Source organism: Dipodomys spectabilis, unplaced genomic scaffold (assembly GCF_019054845.1).
Source record: "Dipodomys spectabilis isolate Male_0828 unplaced genomic scaffold, ASM1905484v1 ptg000051l, whole genome shotgun sequence".
NCBI lineage: Eukaryota > Metazoa > Chordata > Mammalia > Rodentia > Heteromyidae > Dipodomys > Dipodomys spectabilis.
Genome location: NW_024870728.1, coordinates 15,494,746 through 15,515,549, shown reverse-complemented (window position 1 = coordinate 15,515,549; position 20,804 = coordinate 15,494,746). Strand labels below are relative to the sequence as shown.

Sequence of the window (20,804 nt, the reverse complement as noted above, 5' to 3'; positions counted from 1 at the left end):
TATAACTTAAGCTTTCCATTACCCTAAACCTCCATAATAAAAAAATTTAATCTCTGTCTTGTAAGTCAATCTTCAGAACATGGAATAAGAGACAAAAACTAAACATATACGCACACACAAATCAACACAATTTTTAAAATATTCATTTCCATTGCACATTGAATTTAGTTATGTTAAAGCTAAACTTGCACAAAGGCGCAATGAGGGCCTCTGATCACATAAAATAGTATTTATTGAAATGAATTCAAAGAAATGGAAATAACAGTTTTTATTTATTTTTTTCTTTTCTCTTGTATCTGTCTTTTGGGGGGTAAGCAGAAGCCCGAAATAGAGACAAAGGGTAAGCAAATGCAGCAGGGATACTCAGTAGACACTATGATGAAAATGAACTATACAATTTGTGGAAAGAGATAGGAGGAAAACACTATCCCTTAACCCCTCAATATGTAACCTTTATAACAATAATTAAAAAAAAACTAAATTAGTTGTCTTTTGAATAAAACTGTCCAAATTTATTTCCAAAAAAATGTAGGACAACTTATCTTAACTATTAAACTGCCAAGCACATATTCTATAAGTATGAATAATTTCCATACAATAATAGATTGAAAACTACTAGTAAAGTAGGAAACAGTGCACTAGACCTATGGTTCCTTGTATTTTTGTATTAAACAAATATAATGCAAAATTATTAAAAGTTGAAAGAAAAATATATCTTCATTAAGAAAATAGAGAAAATCAAGCTGTTATTTCATTGCTACCTTCCTGGACACAAATGAGTACAGTAAGAATAGAATTTATTTGCTTCTGTGCTTATCCTTCTTACACTTGTAAATCCTCTTAGCATAGACTCCCTTCTCATGAATTTTCATTAGTGCAAAGCCACCGTAGCCAAAATCATTTTATAAAATGTATGAATACCATATTGTCTAATATCCTTCCTGGTAGCAAAACAGAACAATATAATATGTGTAAACATTGTCCAGTACTCTGAAAACCTTAATTTTCCACAATTTAAAATAAAATACTCAAAACCATATGGCCTGCTCAAAGAACTTCAAGAAATACACAAAAGAGTAGATCACCAATGTTCCAGTCACATACTAACACTGTTACGGAATAAAAGCAAAACAAAATTTCTTTAAAAAAAAAAAAAAAAAAACTTATTGCAAAGGTGACATGCAGAGGGATTAGTTACATGAGACAGTAATGAGTACATTTCCTAACAGTGTCAACCCCTCCCTCATTCTCGTCCAGTTTTTCCCTCCCAACAAAGTTGTATAGTTCATTTCCAACATAGTGTCTAGTGGGTTTCTTAAAGCCAATTTTTCTCCATCCCATCTTCTTTTTAAAATGATTTTTCTAATGTTAAATGACCAAGTGTATAATTAGTTGTTCTAAGGAAAGATCCTGATAAAAATTATTAGGCCCATCATCACAGCATTCTGGAAACAGAAGTGGGATGCTGACAAATTTGAGGCTAGACTGCACTACATGGTGAGTTCTACGTTACTCTGTGAGAACATGTGTGTGCATGTGTGTGTGTCTATATATGATATGATATATATCAAATATATATGAAATATGATATATAGTTTAAGATATATGTATTTACTTTTATATATCTAAATATTATATATTATGGCTAGACCATATCTCAAAAACTAATCAAAATATAAGCAAATGAAATTTACTATTATGAAGATAATGACAGCAGCTACTATCTGTTTTAAGTATGTGTACCTTTCCCAGAAAGACTGACACAGCTGAGGTCATTACCTGCAGTAGTCATGTTGTATATAAAGGTGCAATTAATGCTGAATTTATGGATACTCAGTCACTGCTCTTACGTGGTAACTCGAGGTTAGGTTCCTGGGGTCTTTGCTTCCAACATTTTTGTCAACTAATCACTATTTCTTGTTTCATGTCAATGTTTAAATGCTTTAGCTATTTTGTTGTGTTGAATCATTAACATTAAACTTAGAGACATCAGCAGTATAATCAAACCTCGTCAAAGCTTCTTCCACAAGTATTTTCTCTGGAAGGTACAGTCTTCAACATAAGACAACACTGAAGCTTGATACTTGGGGACCATTTTAAACAGTAAAATAACAATCAATCAACCAATCAATCAATGCAGGAAACTGAGAGAAATATGGCTTTGAAAACTGAAAGGAACACTTGTTTTCCAGGAAGAGAGCTACAAAAAAAGAAGGTAAAGGACAGGGCACTGGTGGCTCACCACTGTAATCCTACCTATTCAGGAGGCTGAGATCTGAGGATCATGGTGCCCTGGCAGAAAAGTTCTCATGAAACTCTTATCTCCAATAAACTACTCAGAAAAAGCCGGAAGTGGCACTGTGGCTCAAGTAATAAAGTGCTAGCTTTGAGCACAAAGAGGCTCAAGGACAGAGCCCAGACCCAAAGTTCAAACCTCAAGACCGGAAGGCAAAAAAAAAAGGAGGTAAAGTATCATCTTGTTTCATTTCAGCTGGGAACAGGCTTACCAAGCAACTCAAATTCTGAGTTACTCTGCCTGTCTACAAAAGCCTAAGTCCTGATTTGGGGACTACCAGTTTAGCAAGTAGGCAAATTCACAAATACATATCCCACAAGCCATGAGAACTTACAGTACATAATTTGCACTTTAAGAGAGACAACTGGTGTAGAAATAAGTTTCAACTAGTTTCAAACCATTCAGCTATCTAATGATTGAGCAGAAATCTGAAGCCAAGTCTACTTAGTTTTCTACAGTTTATTGATTTTAAACAAAGATAGAATATGGGCAGGGCACTTGAGTTCATGCTTATAATCTTAGTCAAGAAGCCAAGATCTGAGAACAGTGGTTCAAAGTCAGCCTGAGAAGACAAAACCCATTAGACTTTTATCTCTAATTAGCCAGCAAAAAGCCAGACCTGAAAGGCATGACTCACGTGGTAGAGAGCCAGCCATGAGTGAAAAATCCAAGCAAACACACAAGATCCCAAGTTCAAACCCCAGTACCAGCACACACACAAAAACAAAACTTGGGTCCTAAAAGACATATTTATAAATATGTGAAATGGTTTAAAGCTGCTTTACGCGTTTCAGAATGTTGTTTAATAAAAAATTTTTGCTGGGCACCAGTGGCTTACACCTGTAATCCTAGCTACTCAGAAGGCTAAGCTCTGAGGATCTTGGTTCAAAGCCAGCCCAGGCAGGAAAGTCCATGAGATTCTTTTCTCCAATTAGCAACCAGAAAACTGGAAGTGGCTCTCTGGCTCATGTGGTAGAGCGCCTGCCTTAAGCTGAAGAGCTCCAGGACAGAGCCCAGGCCCAGAGTTAAAGTCCCACGACCAACCAAAAAAAATTAAATTCTCAGAAAATATTTAACAACTGAATACTCTATTTCTCTCACAGCAGAGTTCTGTAAAGACAATGCCTGCTTAACTTGAGTCTACCAATGTATATTCAGATTCAAAAGGCATGTTCAGCACAGTCATAATTCCTCATTTTGCAATTTTAAATTTGTTGGTTTTGTCTGTGCTTTGGTGCTCAAATTTCTTTCCTTCATTGTTTTTAATTATCAGAATCAACATCACTCAAGGATGCTAAGCTAAATTTTGAATCCTATTATTACTCTAACTTATAAATCATTATATTTGAATGTCCTGTAATAAATTATTTTTAAAATAGCCAAATTTTAAGCTGCTGAAAAAAATTAACTAGTAAATTTAGTATTAAACTATTAACATTGATATGGAGAATAAAAAAATTTGAACAGGTCAAAACAACACCCTAGAAATACTGCCAATGTGTTGGCATTATATCTTCTACTGTTTCTATACTAAAGACCAACCCAAACTGGGCACTGGTAGCTCATGCCTGTAATCCTAACTACTTAGGAGGCTGAGATTGGAAGGATTGTTTGCTGGAGACCATCCCAGACAGAGAAGTTTATGAGACCCCTTTATCAACCCAGAGGCTGAGGGAGAACTGCAGTTCTAGACCATCAAGGACACAAAAATCCTTTAGACTCCACCTTGATGAGAGTAAGCTGGATACAGTGGTGCACACTGGGATCACACCTGTAATCCCGGCAATGATGGGAAGCCCAAAATAGGTGGACTCTAGCTCAATCCAGGCAGGAAGTAAGTCCTTTCTCAAAAAAATAACCAGCAAAAAACAGGGTTAGAAATGTGACTCAAATGGTAGAACAAATGTGAGGCCCTGAGTTCAAACATCAATACCACCAAAAATAGATCAACCCAAAATGCGTTGGTAATCTAACAATATCATTGTTACATTAAATTGTTATTTACATACTTTGTTACTCACCCACAGTATGGGGCTCCTACCTAAACTCTTTTCTAATAATATTTCCTGAGCACTTGTATTAATATCTTTAGAGAAAGATGATCCCTGAATATAAATCCAACGCCTATCGTTAAAGAGTGCTATGAGAAAGAAGATGCTGTGAATATAAAACCTACCCCTGAACAGTACGTACAAGGGCCAATGTTGTCAAGTTACAGAAGTAAGGGGACTGTTCTCATGCTAGAGACTTACTCGTTTTATGGATTCATTTCTCAAGTAACACATTACAACAGAACTATGTTCTGTCATTCAAAAACACTAAAGCCTGAACAGGTAACTAGTGTGGTCAGTATGGCATACAGAGGAACAATCAATAGGATGCCTATAATTTCATAGATTAAGCCTCAATTTATGTCATGTTCAGCTCTACAATAATTTAGTATATTTCTAAAAAGTTAGAAAAATCCAGTGCTCTAAATACAACCATTGACCTAAACAAACACATTCCTCAATAGATCCTCACTCCAAGTAAAAATCTATCAACTTCCTATGCTACCTAATATCAAGTAAAGAAGAATGGAAGGGGAAAAATAGCTTTATTCTGAAAACAGAGGAGCATCAAGTCTATATATGACATTTTTCAATGGTGACAAAATGTTGGAAGACTTGCTGTCATAGCATAATAAACTCTGAAGATTTCTCAAAGCTATAAGCACCACCTATACCAAGGGCTATACTATAAATGCCTAGGGAGAACAAATATATAAGTCCTAAGAGGTTTAAAGGGCATTCCCAATGGCATAACTGAAATGAAAACTCAGATATCTTTCTATTCCTGGAGCAGTGTTTTAAGTCTTTATTCTTAAAAAGAAAGTAAGGAAAGCCAGGCACTGGTGGCTCACACCCAGCTACCGAGGAGGCTGAGACCTGAGGATCACAGTTCAAAGCCAGCCTGGGCAGGAAAGTCCGTGAGACTCATATCTCCAGTTAACAGCCAGAAAACTGGAAGTGGCGCTGTGGCTCAAGTGGTAGATGCTAGCCTTGAGCTAAAGAGCTCAGGGACAGTGCCCAAGCCGAGTTCAAACCCTACTACTGATCAAAAAAAAAAAAAAAAAAGAAGAAGAAAAAGAAAAGAGAAACAAACAAAAAAAAAAGTAAGGAAAAGTTAATGAAGGCACAGTGCTGGTAGACATTTACCATACTTACAAACTCCTATCAACTTCCTAGTGAACCTCCATTGACATAAACCAACTGAACTGATTAAACATATATAACAACAAAAGAAACATGCTTCAAGACAAACTTAACAATTTAAAATACAATTAATATCATTAATGAAATGGAAGAATCTCCCCAATACCATTTATGCCTAAGCAATGGACATTTTAAGATTTTACTAAATAGAAGTAAAGCAAATAGCAGCAAGAATTCCATTTTCCTTTTCAGACAATATATGAGAACTTTTACAACATTCCCATTTACTAACTCATCTAAAATATAAAATATACCATTATCTTTAATCTCTACATATACATCAAGATTTTAAAACAACCTAAAAAGTCATTTTCCACCAACCTAAAAATACTTAAAAAGAGGCAATGCAAGATCAAGTTTTCATTCTCAGATAATTTTCAGACTGAAATAACATCACATAAGTTATGTACTTGTTTAAACACAGATTTCCTTATACGAAAGAGTAATTTTAAATTATGTGTCATATGGGCCTTAAAATGTGTTGAACTTCTGACCTTATAGAATATATGATTTATCTTTTTTTTCTTATTTTTCTTTTTTGGCAATACTGAAGTTGCAACTCAAGAGTCTTGTGCTTGCCAGGCAGGTTCTCTACTACTAGAGTCACATCCCCATTCCTTTTTGCTTTTTTTTTTTAAATAGGGCCTTGCATTTATGAAAGAGGTGTGTATTTATGTACATGACAGGCATGTACAACTACAGCCAGCTTTTACTGGCTGAGATGAATTATCAAGAACTTTTGTCTGGACTGGCCTTGAACCTGGATCCTTTTGTTCCCCACCTCCTGAGTCCCCAGAATTACTGGCATGAACCACTGTACCCACACATTTCAACTTTATTACTTTTCACATTCTCTTACAAAATTTCAACTGAAAGCTTAACATTTTGCAGAATTAATGTATGGAGCAACTTATCTAATAAAAAGGAGAAGATTCTTAGCCTAGATATATTCTCAATCATGTCTACTATTTTTTTTAATTTTTTTATTGTGCAAATACTATACAGAGGGGTTACAATTACATGGGCAAGATAATGAGTACATTTCTTATCAAGTATTGTAGCCTCCTCCTTTGTTTCCCCTTTCCATCCCTTCCCATCCTCCCCCCGGCCCCCCAAGCCCCCTTCCCCTCCCCCCCCCCCCCCCGCACCAAAGTTGTAAAGTTTGTTTTCGACATAACAACTTGTACATCTCATTGTTGCAATGGGTCCACCTGTATCCCTATTTAAACGATTTTTTTCCCCTTCCCCTCCACAAATTATACCGACATCAAGTACAGTGAAAGCAGGGGTTATTATTTCTTTCCCTATGTCCTCAGACTTTATTTTATTGTAAAGATGCTGTATAGAGGGGTTACAGTTACATGAGTAAGGTAATGAGTACACTTCTTGTCCAGCATTGTTACCCCCGCCTTTGTTGTTCTACCACTATCCATTCCCTCCCCCTACTTTTGTGTGTGTGTGTGTGTATATATATATATATATATATATATATATATATATATATATATATATATATATATAGGTGAGCAGTCTAATTCTCAGGGCATTATTTAACTCAAAGTCATTAACTCAAACTCATTAAGGTAGCTCTGGCTATGTGAGCAAAACAAGGAATCTTTGCATACTAATGCAGCTTGTGAATTTCAGAGCTAGAACATTTATTTTTTTAAGAAACTAGTAGAAGTAGATGGGGGGAAGGATAGTGGGAGAACAACAAAGGAGGGGGTAACAATGCTGGACAAGAAATGTACTCATTACTCATGTAACTGTAACCCCTCTGTATAGCATCTTTACAATAAAATAAAATTCAAAAAAACTAGTACTACATAAAAAGGTACACCCTTATTCTACATCACTGAACAACACTCTTGCCTTTATATACATCAGTGGATATGTATTTTCATTTTAGATACACAAGCCAACTGACTGATATTCATGGATTTTTTTTTAATTAAGCTTAGTCACTTTGTCTAGTTTTAGAAAAGAAAAAAAAAGAACTACACAAACAAGAAGGGAAAGGGTACTCCTAAATTCAGACATACAAAATGGTCAGTGAATGCAATAAAGACAAAGCTGCAAAATGAAGATCTTTTAAGTGACCAAAGGTGGAGATTAACCTTGTACAGAGGACCACAGAATTCCTTTATTCCCTTCAAAAGCTAGGGCAGCATGTCAAAGAAATTATCTCTGGGCATCTGTAACTCAAACAGCACTCTCAGTTAACAGCGTTAAATACACACACACACACACAGAGACACACACACAGAGACACAGAGACACAGAGACACACACACACACACACACACACACACACACACACACACGTGCACGCGTGCCAAATATGGTAAAAGCATGTCTATAATCCCAGAAAGCCAGGAAAGGGAAGAGGAGGCTCTCCATGTGAGGCCATCTGGGCAAAGGTAGTGTCAAGACTCTAGCTGAGACAAACAAAAGCAAAAGGTCTGGAGAAGTAGTACAAATGCTTGTGTAGGCCCCAACAGGCCCAAGTCCAATCTCCAGTACCAAGAAAATGATAAGAATATTTCAGCAAATAAACTATCAATAATTTTCTCTTCTAATTCTGTTAAAAATCAACACTGAGGTTGTAAAAGGAAGAGTCTGTTTCAAAATGTTAAATATTACTTTTTAGACAAGTAGACTATAGTAGCACTAAAGAACACAACAATGGAAAAATAACAATTTTCCTATGAAATGAAGGCTGAAATGTAAAGTTAAAAACTAAATATTCCATTCCTAATATCCACTGTAGGATATTACAGAAATTACTGTGATAGACAGTAGTGTATAATCCCATAAAAATAATATTTAACACATTTGTTTTTGGTTACTTCTGAAAGTTAATATAAAATATATTTCCTACTAAGATAAATGCTAGATTTATTATACATAGACCATATACAGAAGCAATGAAATTCTATCACAAATATATACTACTATAACATTTTCTTAAGTACAAACTTGGGTACTGATTTTTACATTTTGTATCAAAAGTCTATTTACAAATGTAAAGACCAAACATAGTCTAATGTTAAAAAATTCCTATATTATAAAACTTAAGCTCAATATTCCTTTTCCAACTATTCAAATATTTATGTAAAATTTCTATTGTGATTAGGACAATGACTATAATATATTTTCTATGTTTGCATTACAAGTATCACACATTTTGTATATCAGGTAGGAGATACATATATACCTATGTAGGCTCTAATTTGTCTTTTTAAAATCAAAGTCCTTAGCTGTATAATCTTTGGAAAAGATTAAAGAGAAAATGTATTTTCCTGGCATTAGACATTCTGAATTTGTTCTACAGAACATGAGTTTAGTCAAACAAGCATAAATAAGCTGTTTATAAAACCCTGAAAAATCAAACAGGTCACTTCAGTAACCCACCAACTTACTTGTTTTCTTTTGTTTGTCCCTGTGTTCATTTAACATTTACATGTTGTTAAAAGCAAATGTAATACTTTATTTTTAAAATGAAACACTTTTGTACTTTAATCTCATATAAAAATATGGGGTTTGGTAAGAGAACATTTTTAAGCATTTCAGAATTTTCCTCATATTTAGGTTATTTCCCTACTTTTTACTCTTTGACCTAACAGTATATACTGGGCACTACTGACTCATATTTATACTCCAAACTTCTGAGAAGGCTGGGGTCTGAGAGTATCACAGTTCAAGTCGAACATAAGGGAAAAAAAAAAACACCTCACAAAACTGCCTTGACAACTGACAACTGGGTATCAGTGGTGTGTGCCTGTTATTCTAGTTAATGGGGAATTAGGATAAACAGTGATTCCAGGCCTGCTCAGTCAACAGTCACGGAAAGCTGGGTGTGGTGATGAAGCCTAGTATATGCGGATCATGGTCCAAGCCCACATAGGCAGGAAGCAAGCCCTTAACTCAAAAATACCAGCATGGAGAACAGGAAATGTTCCTCTCATTTTCAATTCCTCCCTACTTTAACCCTATTGTTACTAAAATAAATCCGTTAAAAAATTTTAAAACAGAAAGAAAAAAAGAAAAGGCTCCCTGAGCCTAGGAGTAAAGAATGGCCATGCTTAGGAGTTTCTAGGTGGAGTGTGTGAGGGGAGTATGTGTGAAGTGGGAGTGTGTGGGAGGTGGGAGTATGCAGCCCTTAGGGGTTCTGGTTCAGTCTTGTGCAAACTGGGCCGTTGTTCACCATAAGGATTTGCCCCACTCTGTATGCTCAGGTCTTCCCTGTGGCCTGGCTATAGATAGTTCCCAAAGAGAAGAGTAGTGAGAAGGGACATTGTACCATTACAAGGCGCTGCGCTGAGAAAACTTCAGAGTGCCCCTGAGGCATTGAAATAGAGCCAAAAATATGGCATGCAGGAGACCGGGGCTCCAGTAGTGTGCATCAATACCAGGCTTGTCAGAGTTGTCTAGTGTCTCAGGATTGTCCTATATTATATCCGTGCGAGGTTATCCAAAAACACTATGAAGATGAAAATTCACCCAACTAGCTCTACTCTTTGGTATTCTCTGTCCCTATTACCACATTCAAAAATATACAGATCACCACTGTGATGAGAAACCCTTAATGTCAAAATTACAAGACTGAAAAAACAAACAAAACAAAAATACTAGGGCAATAAAAGATTGTAGGCAGAGCTTGGATGTAGAGCCTATATAGCAAGCACAAGCCCTGAATTCAACCAGTTTTGCCAAAAAGAAAAAAAAAAATCCCATCTGTATTACTTAATGGTAAATTTTGAAACATAACACTATTAAGTCAGATGACTTTTTTTCATTCTTTTTTTTTTTTTCTTTTTGACAGTAGTGGGGACTAAACTTGGCCTGGGTGCTGTCCCTCAGCTCTTCAGCTCAAGGCTAGCACTCTACCACTTGAGCCACAGCACAAGTTCTGGCTTTTTTCTGCTTATATGGTGCTGAGAAATAGAACCCAAGGCCTCATACATGCAAGGCAAGCACTCTACCACTGAGCCACCTTCCCAGCCCGACTTTTTTTATTCTTAAAAACATCTTTGATGGAGGTCTGTAAGCATAATGTTGCCCAATCAATCTTCCTTTATTGAAACCTTTCAGTATGTCTATTTTTGATAATTACTCTAGTCTACTGAACAGAAAAAAATTAATTTGTACTTAATATTCCAGACCATACTTTATTATCTTCAAATAGTTGTATAAAGGGGTCTGAATTTAATATGTCCATTTTTGTGTATAATATATCAGTGTCACCCCCTTCCATTATTCTCTGTCCTCCCATTTCTAATTCCAAACATTTTCACCTATGAATACTGAATGTCCTGTTATTAGTCCCTATTGCTCTCTCCATCCATCTGCATCCTCCCTAGAGCTCACTACTTCTCTGACAAATATTTCAGCTTCCTAGTACTCATTTTGTTAAACTGTTAATTGTTTAACACCTCTGAGTATACTATAGTTTAGTCCGTTTGATCATGTATATATGCATATGGCTTAGTACAATGTGTTTTCATGTGTCTGTATTTTAGGTTTGGCTTACACATGAGATATACGTATGCCCTTTGTCTTTCTGAGTCTGACTTACTTTACTTAATGTAATTTTTTGCAGATACATTTTCCATCAAATGACAATATTATTCCTCCTAACAGATGAATAAAAGTTGTGTGTGTGTGTGTGTGTATGTGTATGTGAGTGTGAATGTGTGCGTGTGTGTATGTGAGTGTGAATGTGTGCACGTGAATATCACATTTTCTTGATCTATTCTTCAGTTGTAGGGATCTGGGCTATTTCTATAACTTAGCTATTGTGAATAGTGCTACAAATTACATGAGTGTTAGATACTTTTATTGTATCCTAACTTGCAATTTTCTGAACAAATACTCAAGAATGGCATTGCCAGATCATATGGTAGTCTATCTTCTTAAGGAATCTCCATAGAGACTGCACTAACTTACATTGCCACCAACGGTGGCAATTAGGGATCTTCTCCAGCACTTGTTAGTATTCTTGATGATGGTCATTCTGATCGAAGTGAGATGGAATCTCAATGTTGTTTTTATTTGCATTTCCATTATGGCCAAGGATGTTGAACAATTGTTCATGTATTTATTGGCCATAAGTACTACTTCTCAGTAGTAGTAACTTGGCTATTGATTCCTAGGGTTTTAAATTTTTGAGCTCCTGGTATATTCTAGTAATTAGAACTTTATCAAATTTATAGCTACCAATGATCTTCTCCCATTCTGCAGGTCTTTTTAGCTTAGTGCTTAAATACTTCTACCAGAGCATTTTTAATATCCACTTAAAAACAGCAAACATTGACCAAGAACAATGAATATGTTTGAGTGATTATGAGATATAAACCACTGATGCAGTGGTTATATTTTGGTGTCCATTGTTCCTCAACAAAAAACAAAACCTGCCCTACATGGCCTATTCTCAGTTCAGACACAAGTCCAGTGTAATATGTCTGGCAGGTTCCTCAGTAATTGCTTTAGGTGCTGAAACTTCTAAAAATTCTACAGCTGTAATGTTATTTAAACTTACATAAGAGAGAGGGGAAGAGGAAGAGATTAAAGAAAAGATGACAGCCATCTGCTTTCCTTTCACAAAGAAGTGAGAAGAGGATGCAGACTTACATTTGTTACAAAAAGGTTAAGTTAAAAGAAATTTTGAAAGTAGCATACTAAAAGAATCGGTGAGTTTAAAACTTTTTTTTTTTTTTTTGTCAATCCTGGGGCTTCAACTCTGGGCCTGGGCGCTGTCCCTCAGCTCTTCAGCTGAAGGTGAGCACTCTACCACTTGAGCCACAGAGCCACTTGTGGTTTTATTAGTGGTTTATTCTCCAATAAGAGTGTCACAGACTTTCTTGCCCAGGGCTGGCTTTGAACCACGATCCTCAGACCTCAGTCTCCTGAGTAAGTAGGATTACAAGCATGAGCCACCGGTGCCTGGCTGGATAAAAACATCTTTAAGGCCAATTAGCATCATGAGGATGAAGTTTCACAGTGTTCACATTTCAAGAAATATATAACAATGCATGCTTCCATTCTTTTATTTTAAGCATGTTTATTTACCAAAGTTTACCCTTGTACACACAAGGAGTCGTTACTGGTTGCCTCTAAGGAATTAACAACAAAAGTAGAACAAAACCAGTCTTAGCTACAAATTTGGTTTCCTCTTTTAATTTTTACCCAGAATTGAACCCAGTCACTACCATGGAAGTCTATCATCAGATTCTCAAAAATTTCCTAAAATCTATTAATTGTAGCCAAGTAATATACACATTATTTTATCAATTTACTTATTTTTTGTGGTTCGTGGGGCTTGACCTCTGGGCCTGAGCACTGTCCTTGGGCTCTTCAGCTCAAGATGAGCACTCTATCACTTGAGCCACAGCACTACTTCCAGTTTTCTGGTGGTTAATTGGAGTCTCATGGACTTTCCTGTCTGGGCTGGCTTTGAACTGTCATCCTCAGATCTCAGTCTCCTGACTAACTAGGATTACAAGCATGAGCCTCTGGCCCCTGGCAATAAAAACATTCTTAAACAGGGGGCTGGGAAGGAGGCTTACTGGTAGAGCGCTTGCCTTGCATGCCTGAGACCCTGGGTTCGATTCCTCAGCACCACATAAGCAAAAAGAAAAAAGCCAGAAATGGTGCTGTGGCTCAAGTGGTAGAGTGCTAGCCTTGAGCTGAAGAGCTGAGGGACAGCGCCCAGGCCCAGAGTTCAGGCCCCACGACGGGACCCCCCCCCCCAAGAAAAAAAAATTCTTAAACAGAAACACTTTGGGAGAGGAAGACAAGTTTCACTACGTAGTACAGGCTGGCCTCAGTTTATGGAGTGACAGAATTACACGTGTGCTTACAAGTCAAATTTAGATCCATTGGATAAAAACTTCCCATACTAATTATTTTTGTTAATTTGTGTTGTCTATAAGTCAATAATCTACAATTAAAATTTCAATTAAAATTCCTCTTGAACCTATGTGGTTTATACCACACCATATAAAAAGTTAAAGTGTCTTAATAGTTAATCCAGTAAAAGTTTGGACACCAGCAAACTAATGTCTAACCTCAAAACTGCAGAACTGCAGTTTGATCTCAGGGCCTCATACTTATGAGGCTGGTACTATACCACACAAGCCATTCCTCCAGTCCTGCTCTGTGCTAGTTATACTGGAGAAACAGTCTAGCAAACTTTTTTACCTGTCCTAGCCTCAAACTATGACCCGCCAGATTTTAGAATCCTGAGTAGCTGGGTTACAGGCTTGAGCAATCAGTACCCCATATAAATCTTTATAATTAATTTTGAAAGCTGTGGTCCACTTCATCTTTCTTTAATATAAATGGTTTTCAGAGTCTTGAATTGCTCTGAAACACTTTGAAATCAAACTGAGATCCTTGACATTAAGAACAAACTGTGAGAAATCTATATTAGGAAAGAAGGTACTTGAGAGTTCCTGCCTTCTTTTTATAAACCAAGTGACTTAAAGAAATTGTTCAAACCTTAAACCTATTTCTGTTTGGAGTCTACATTAGAAAATACAAAGATATGATTTCAGTAAGGGATTCCATTCATCCTACATCCTAAGAGAATCACTGATATTAAAGAATATTATTCACTACTGTGAATAGCAGACTATTAAGTCAGTCCAAGTCCATCAGTGAATCTATGAAAATGACATGGCCAAGCCATTAAAGTGACCCGAAGACTGTATGGTGATGAAACATTAAACCTGTATATGGAATCAGACGCCAGTTTCACATATTATCTAGAACCAGACTCAGTTAAGCAACATTCAACATTTCCACATGATTTATCTATTACTAAGACATTATAAAAATTTTATTTCTTTTTCTAACCACTGTGAAGGTTGATGGCACAAGATTGGTACCAAAAAAAAACTATAACCATAAAGCTATTTTAAGTGAGTTTTTCTAATATTAAGGCTCAGTAAGATTCATCACATATTTGAAAAGGAAAAAAAAGTGCAAAAATATAGACAAAGAGAATCTCTTGTCTACGCATGTAAATTGTCAGTCAGTTCAATCACTCATTGTGTTTCTTAAACTGGTCTTGACTAGTAACAGGCTGGTAAGAACAGACAGAATGTCATTACTAGTGACAGCCACTTAGCTGGATCCATCCGTATCAGTGAAGACTAATATCACAAGAAAGATGCAGAAGTTGTGCCTAAAAAGAACATGAATACAGACTGCTGAAAGAAAGCTGTTATTCAAACTATATCATGATCAAGCTACAGACTAAATTAATAATTATCTTGATAAATTAAGCATTCTACCATAAAACCTTCAAAGCACAAAACCATATAACTCAACTTTTTAAAGCAAAATTTAACCCGTCATTGCTTCTTAAAAATAACTTCATTAAACGTACCCACTACTACTTTTAACTTTTTATTTTGAAATAATTATGGTCCTAGCAGATTGCAAAGAAAAGTAAATAGGAGTCCCATGCATCAGCTCCAATATTTAGTGTTAACAATTGATATAACACTAACACTACAACAACAAATTGGCATGGTCAGAATCCAGAGCAACAGATGAATTAATATGTATGAGTACATGCAGATCTATGAAACAGTAGCTCATGTATAGCCTTGAGCATCAGACCTATCACTACAAGATCCTCAACTGTACTGTCACAAAACTCCAACTGTTTCCAAATCAGTTTAAAAAAAAAAGCCAATCCCTTACCTTCTGTTAACTATATCAAAAGTAGATATTTCATCTATTGAGAGAAACTAGGGTTAAGAAAAGCACACAAATGCCAATAGAAATGGTAGAAGGCAGTTCTGAAGGTGGTGGTGTTTGACTGCCCACAGAAAGAGAAAGGGACATGCTTTGAATGGAGCCTGAGTTAACAGTTGCTATAGTAACCCCAGATCAGGTAGTAAGATACTATAAATTTCCCAACAGCTGTCTAAAAATACTGAATTAGCTGAGAGAGCAAAGGGTGTTATGCAGATGATATTTTAGAAATCTTAAAGGAAAAGCAATAAACTACTTTCATTTCCCAGACTTGTCATGGAGTATATTTAAAATACGAGCATATTAAATTAAGGTTGCCATTTAGCAGTAATAAGGATTATTTCAAAGTACAGTGATGAACAGGAGGTTAAAAAAATTAGCATAAGTTCCCTAAGTAATTGCAGCACTAACTAATTTTGTAGTTCTCTCAACTCCAAAACTTACAGTCAAACTTGAGAATCCAGCATCCATTGAGAATCCCAAGCATGCATTTCAGAGTACTTTGAGCCTGATCACCAGGAACAATGACATGCGTTACTAAGAAACAAAAAAGCAGTAAAATAATTCTTCAACCTGCTATTTAAAACCAGCTAAACTATTTTATTATTTTTATGTGAATCTTCTTCAAAAGCAACACTTTTTTTTACAGTTTATGTACCACTTTGTTACACAGTGTCATTTTCTAACTGGGCCATCAATGTGAAAAATCAGAGTATAAATGATATATTTAAAGTCACATTAGTAAATATAATTTTTCTGTTATTTTTAAATTGTAACTGAAAAATTATGCCAATACATTGCGCTATAATTTGTCATTAGAAAACTTGTAAATTGTTTTATTGACATATTGTTTAGTCCTAAAATAAAAGTTTATACGTAAATGTAAAGTTTAAACTTTACATTGCTAAACTACATTAAGCCTGTAAGTAGTTTATTAGTGTGAAGCCAGTTTAGATTTATTAAGAGATACAAAGTATACAGCCCTCTCCCAATATATATGAAACATATATAAATTATCAAAGGTAGTTCTCCAAAGGGATTGCCTATTTATTTTTTTTTTAAGTTAGTAAATCTTTCCTCCTTTTTTAAAGCAACATTTTCCTACCAATAAAATCGGAATGCTCACCTGTACTGTCAAATTCGGCACATTTTTTAGCCTTGAGAATTCCTGAAAGCTCACTGAGCAAGCTCTGTTGTTCTGAAGAAAGCCCACTGCCAATAAGCACAAGAGGTCCATCCCTGCGTGACCAGCTGCTCATCTAGAAGAACAAAAGGGGAGGCCACAGGGGGAAAAACACTCAAGACCAGAGACATTCAACAGATCTTAAATAAAAGACTGAATTTCATTACTCACTTTACTCTAGTTAATAACAATTAAAATCTGCATTGACTCTGCACCAAGAACCTTTATGCTAATATATTTAAATGTTTTTTAAATTTAATTTCTTCCCAAGAAAACATATATTGGGATAACTCTCAATTCCCTGGGAATCTTGCTGGATGCTAAACTGAATCTCTGTAAAGTTTTACAATTTTGTTTTTTGCCAGTAAACCGTTTCCCTCAAGTTATCTAAAACAGCTACATAAGACCAATTTCCTATCCTTCCTCTAACTTATTCCAATAGAGATAAACGCGAACTTGGTCTATTTAGTTTAAACTTGGGTTGTCTGAAAGTCAAAGAATACTGACACTTTCTACCAAAGAAAGAAACAATTTTTTATCATTAAAGAAAAAGTGAAGATAAAGACTCACAAGACAATTCAAAAGTTAGATCAGATTCATGAATGGTACTCATTACAAGAAAAACACTGCGGGGCTAGGAAGGTGGCTCAGTGGTAGAGCGCTTGCCTTGCATGCATGAGCCCTGGGTTCGATTCCTCAGCACCACATAAGCAAAAAGAAAAAAGCCGGAAGTGGTGCTGTGGCTCAAGTGGTAGAGAGCTAGCCTTGAGCTGAAGAGCTGAGGGACAGCGCCCAGGCCCAGAGTTCAGGCCCCATGACCGGACCCAAAAAAAAAAAAAGAAAAGAAAAGAAAAACACTGCTGACTATCAAAGACTATTTTCAGGGGCTGGGAAGGTGGCTCAGTGGTAGAGCACTTGCCTTGCATGCATGAGGCCCTGGGTTCGATTCCCCAGCACCACATAAGCAAAAAGAAAAAAAGTCAGAAGTGGCGCTGTGGCTCAAGTGGTAGAGCGCTAGCCTTGAGCTAAAGAGCTGAGGGACAGTGCCCAGGCCCAGAGTTCAGGCCCCATGACCGGACCCCCCCAAAAAATAAATAAATAATAAAATAAAAATAAAAATAAAAAACTTTGGGTTTAAAAAAAAAAAAAGACTATTTTCACTCTAACCTCTAGACATAGAACTTCAAAGAGACAAAAAATAAGAGAAACTGCCATTGAACAGGATTTGAATTAAAGAGTGCACGTGAGGATTCAAAGAAACAGTAGTGAAAAGGCTACAAAAGCAGTAAACAGAAATTTAGTAAATGGAGTTATAATGGAAAGTAGCCAAAAGCTACCTGATGGAAGAGAGGTAATGGTCTGGTAAAGAAGGCAAACCAGCACTATTCTTTTAAAGGATAGGATGCAGAACACAACAGTGTTCAAACACAAGACTTGGTTGTGATATTAGAATGCATATGTACAATGGAATCTAGGCTTTGAAACCTCTGAAGAGAACTAAGGAAATAAAGGCATATATATCATTGTAGTTCAACAACTACATGGGAGAAAGCTACATAAAATATTCTCTGCACATTTAAGAAGTGATAAGTCATGTAGTCTGACAACCTACATAAATTACATCTAAATTGTTGGCTAAATCCTGATTTCAATAATTCACTTACTCAAAATATTCAGTCTATAAGATTTAACACTTTAAAGTTCAGCCATCTGAATTCTTGACTACTTGAAGACTGGAGAGCAAGTTGTACTAGCCATGATACACATTCCCACACACATGTAATTATAATCAAATTTCTATTTATGTATGTCTATAAATTATAAGATGATATAACCATGTCTAGCATATGCAGTGTAAATACATCAAAATATAAAAATAGCTCAGGGGGAATTTCATGAATAGCTCAGTTATATTATAATATTAGGAAACAATTGCTGGACTAGGGAAGTAGCTCAACTAGTAGGGCACCTGCCTAACAACTGTGAGGTCCTGAGTTCAAAACTAATACTGAAGAAAAAATGTCTAAATTCTTGTCAGTTATATAAATACATACCACAAAAATATCTCAGAATAGAACATGCTATTTCTGATTTTATGTAATTTCACTCTTAGGTCTTAGCCCAAAATAAAAGAGTGAAAAGATATAATGTCTAAATATAGCATGTGAAACTATTTGTAGCAACAGGAAAGCACCAAAGTGGGCCAAACATTTTTTAATCACGTATATTTTTAATTTACACAAAAATGGAACTTGTACAAAAATCTCAGTTAAGGAATGCTATAATAAAACCTAAAGCAAACAGGTCCAAATCACATGTCTAATGTTGGGTAGGATGGTGTGGGAACTGGGAGTCAATTTGATTGAGAAGAGCTCTCAGAAGCAAGAAGCTCAAGAGGTTCAAAACCTTTAGATATTAAGTCATTAAGTAACCTTTTACATAAATAGTAATTCACTACGGTACTCTGAAATCTTAATTTTTTTACTGGCACTGGGACCTGAACTCTGAGGCCTCCTGCTTAGTTGGTTTTTTTGCTTACAGCTGGTACTCTACCACTTAAGCATTATCTCCAGCCTGGCTTACTTACACAGCCTGGCATTGAACCTTAATCCTTCAGAACTCAGCCTCCCAAGTAGCTAGGATTACAAACATGAGCTGATGGCACCTGGCTAATTTTAATTATTCTTAATAAATTTATTATGAATGAAGGTTAAACAAAAACTGCAAAGAATAAAGAGGATAAATGCACTGCTCAAAAGAGATCATGGACAGGGAAGCCCCCCAAAAACATTTCAAGAAAACATATTTTTAATCCTTTAAGATTCAAAAATTCCAAGCCGTGCCTCCAATAGCTATTATCCTTTACTTGGTTTAACTGTAAACCCAGTGTATATCACCTTTACAATAAAATAAATTTAAAAATAAAGAAACAAATAAAAAAAGAATTGCGAATGAGAAGAGAAATTCAAACCCCACCAACCTGTCATTCCTTCTCTTCTTCCTAAACAAACATCCCTAAAGCAGCTACTGAGAACAGCCTGGAATGCATTAACTGAAAGCGTCCTGAACTGAGCCACAAATCACAGGTGCTTTTTTCAGGGGCAAGCATGAACACCACCAGATACTCTAGACTCACTAGCTCGGTCACACACACTTACTCACCACACTATTCTCCATGCCAGGGCCACTAAGTGAATAAGAATTAGTCCCAACATTTAAATTTTAGAAGGTAATGAAAAATAAAACATTGGATGTAAGATGACCAGCAATATGATCAGAGCAGGGAAAGGGGTAGAGCAGCACTAAGAGGCTACTATGTAAAAGACAGTGGTACAGTCAGATCTGAAGGGTGTGATGAAGCAGGCCGTGGGAACATCTGTCTCCCACATCTGTTTCTAGTAGAGAACGCATTGCTAAGGACTGCAAAGGGAGCATTAGTAGGGAGACTACTGACACAACAAGGTAGTTCACACGGCTGAAGGTGAGTGAAGAGGAGTCTGGTACTGGTCAAGGGTGGCATATCCCAGGGCTTACATCTTAACATGGAAAATAAACTACCTTCCAACTTACAAATACTTGCTACCTTTCCTTAGCTTTTCCTAAGCTGCTACCAACCACTGACAGAATAGGTATACTTGCAGGTTATGCATATCACATGACATGCCCAAAATACAGCATTCTTTTATCTCATAATAAAATCTTTCTTTTGTGAAGGGCATTATCATCCTTGGACTCCAAGAATATCATAAAGATATATTTTATTCTGACATACTTAAAATAATCCTCCAGCTTTTACATAAAATAAGCATTGGCAAATGACAATTTAGATATGCGATGTTCTGCCAGGAGAGTTCAAGTACAAATGAATAAAATAAGTACCAATTTACAGTTAATAAATATGGTATACCGAACTGAATGAGAACTGACCTAAGACTTCAGAAATTTGAGTCCTAACTGGTCCATTAAAATTATTATTTTTTTAATCTCTGGTTAATAACCTGAGCAAATCACAACCTCTCCAGGTTTCAGTTTTCTCATTTTTAAAGGAAGAAATTAAACTGCTGACTTCTAGGTCCTTTTCTAGTTCATTTCCAAAACTGTAATTTGGAACAATTTATAAGGCTCAAGTCTAAAGTAGAAGATAAAGGAGTCTTAAGGTGTAAAGGTAAGTGGCCTGTGATAGCACCTATGATTTTGTCAAATGATAACTACCTCAGGCTACCTCCAAAACTTAAACAAGGGCATCAATCACTACTGCTCTGCCCTTCCTAGCTTCAGCTCATGCCATTCCCCAGTCTGAGCA

The 20,804-nt window shown here is 36.1% G+C and overlaps 1 protein-coding gene across 2 annotated transcripts in view; it reads right to left on the bottom strand.

The window, feature by feature from the left end:
• Bard1 (BRCA1 associated RING domain 1) overlaps window positions 1-20,804 on the bottom strand; it is a 72,035-nt gene that overhangs the window by 5,316 nt on the left and 45,915 nt on the right. For both annotated transcript variants that reach the window (XM_042679363.1, XM_042679364.1), the window contains 2 exons: window positions 16,445-16,577; window positions 15,763-15,855 (listed from right to left, as the gene is read on the bottom strand). In XM_042679363.1, the coding sequence (XP_042535297.1) occupies window positions 15,763-15,855; window positions 16,445-16,577 (226 nt within the window). The remainder of the gene's footprint in view (window positions 1-15,762; window positions 15,856-16,444; window positions 16,578-20,804) is intronic.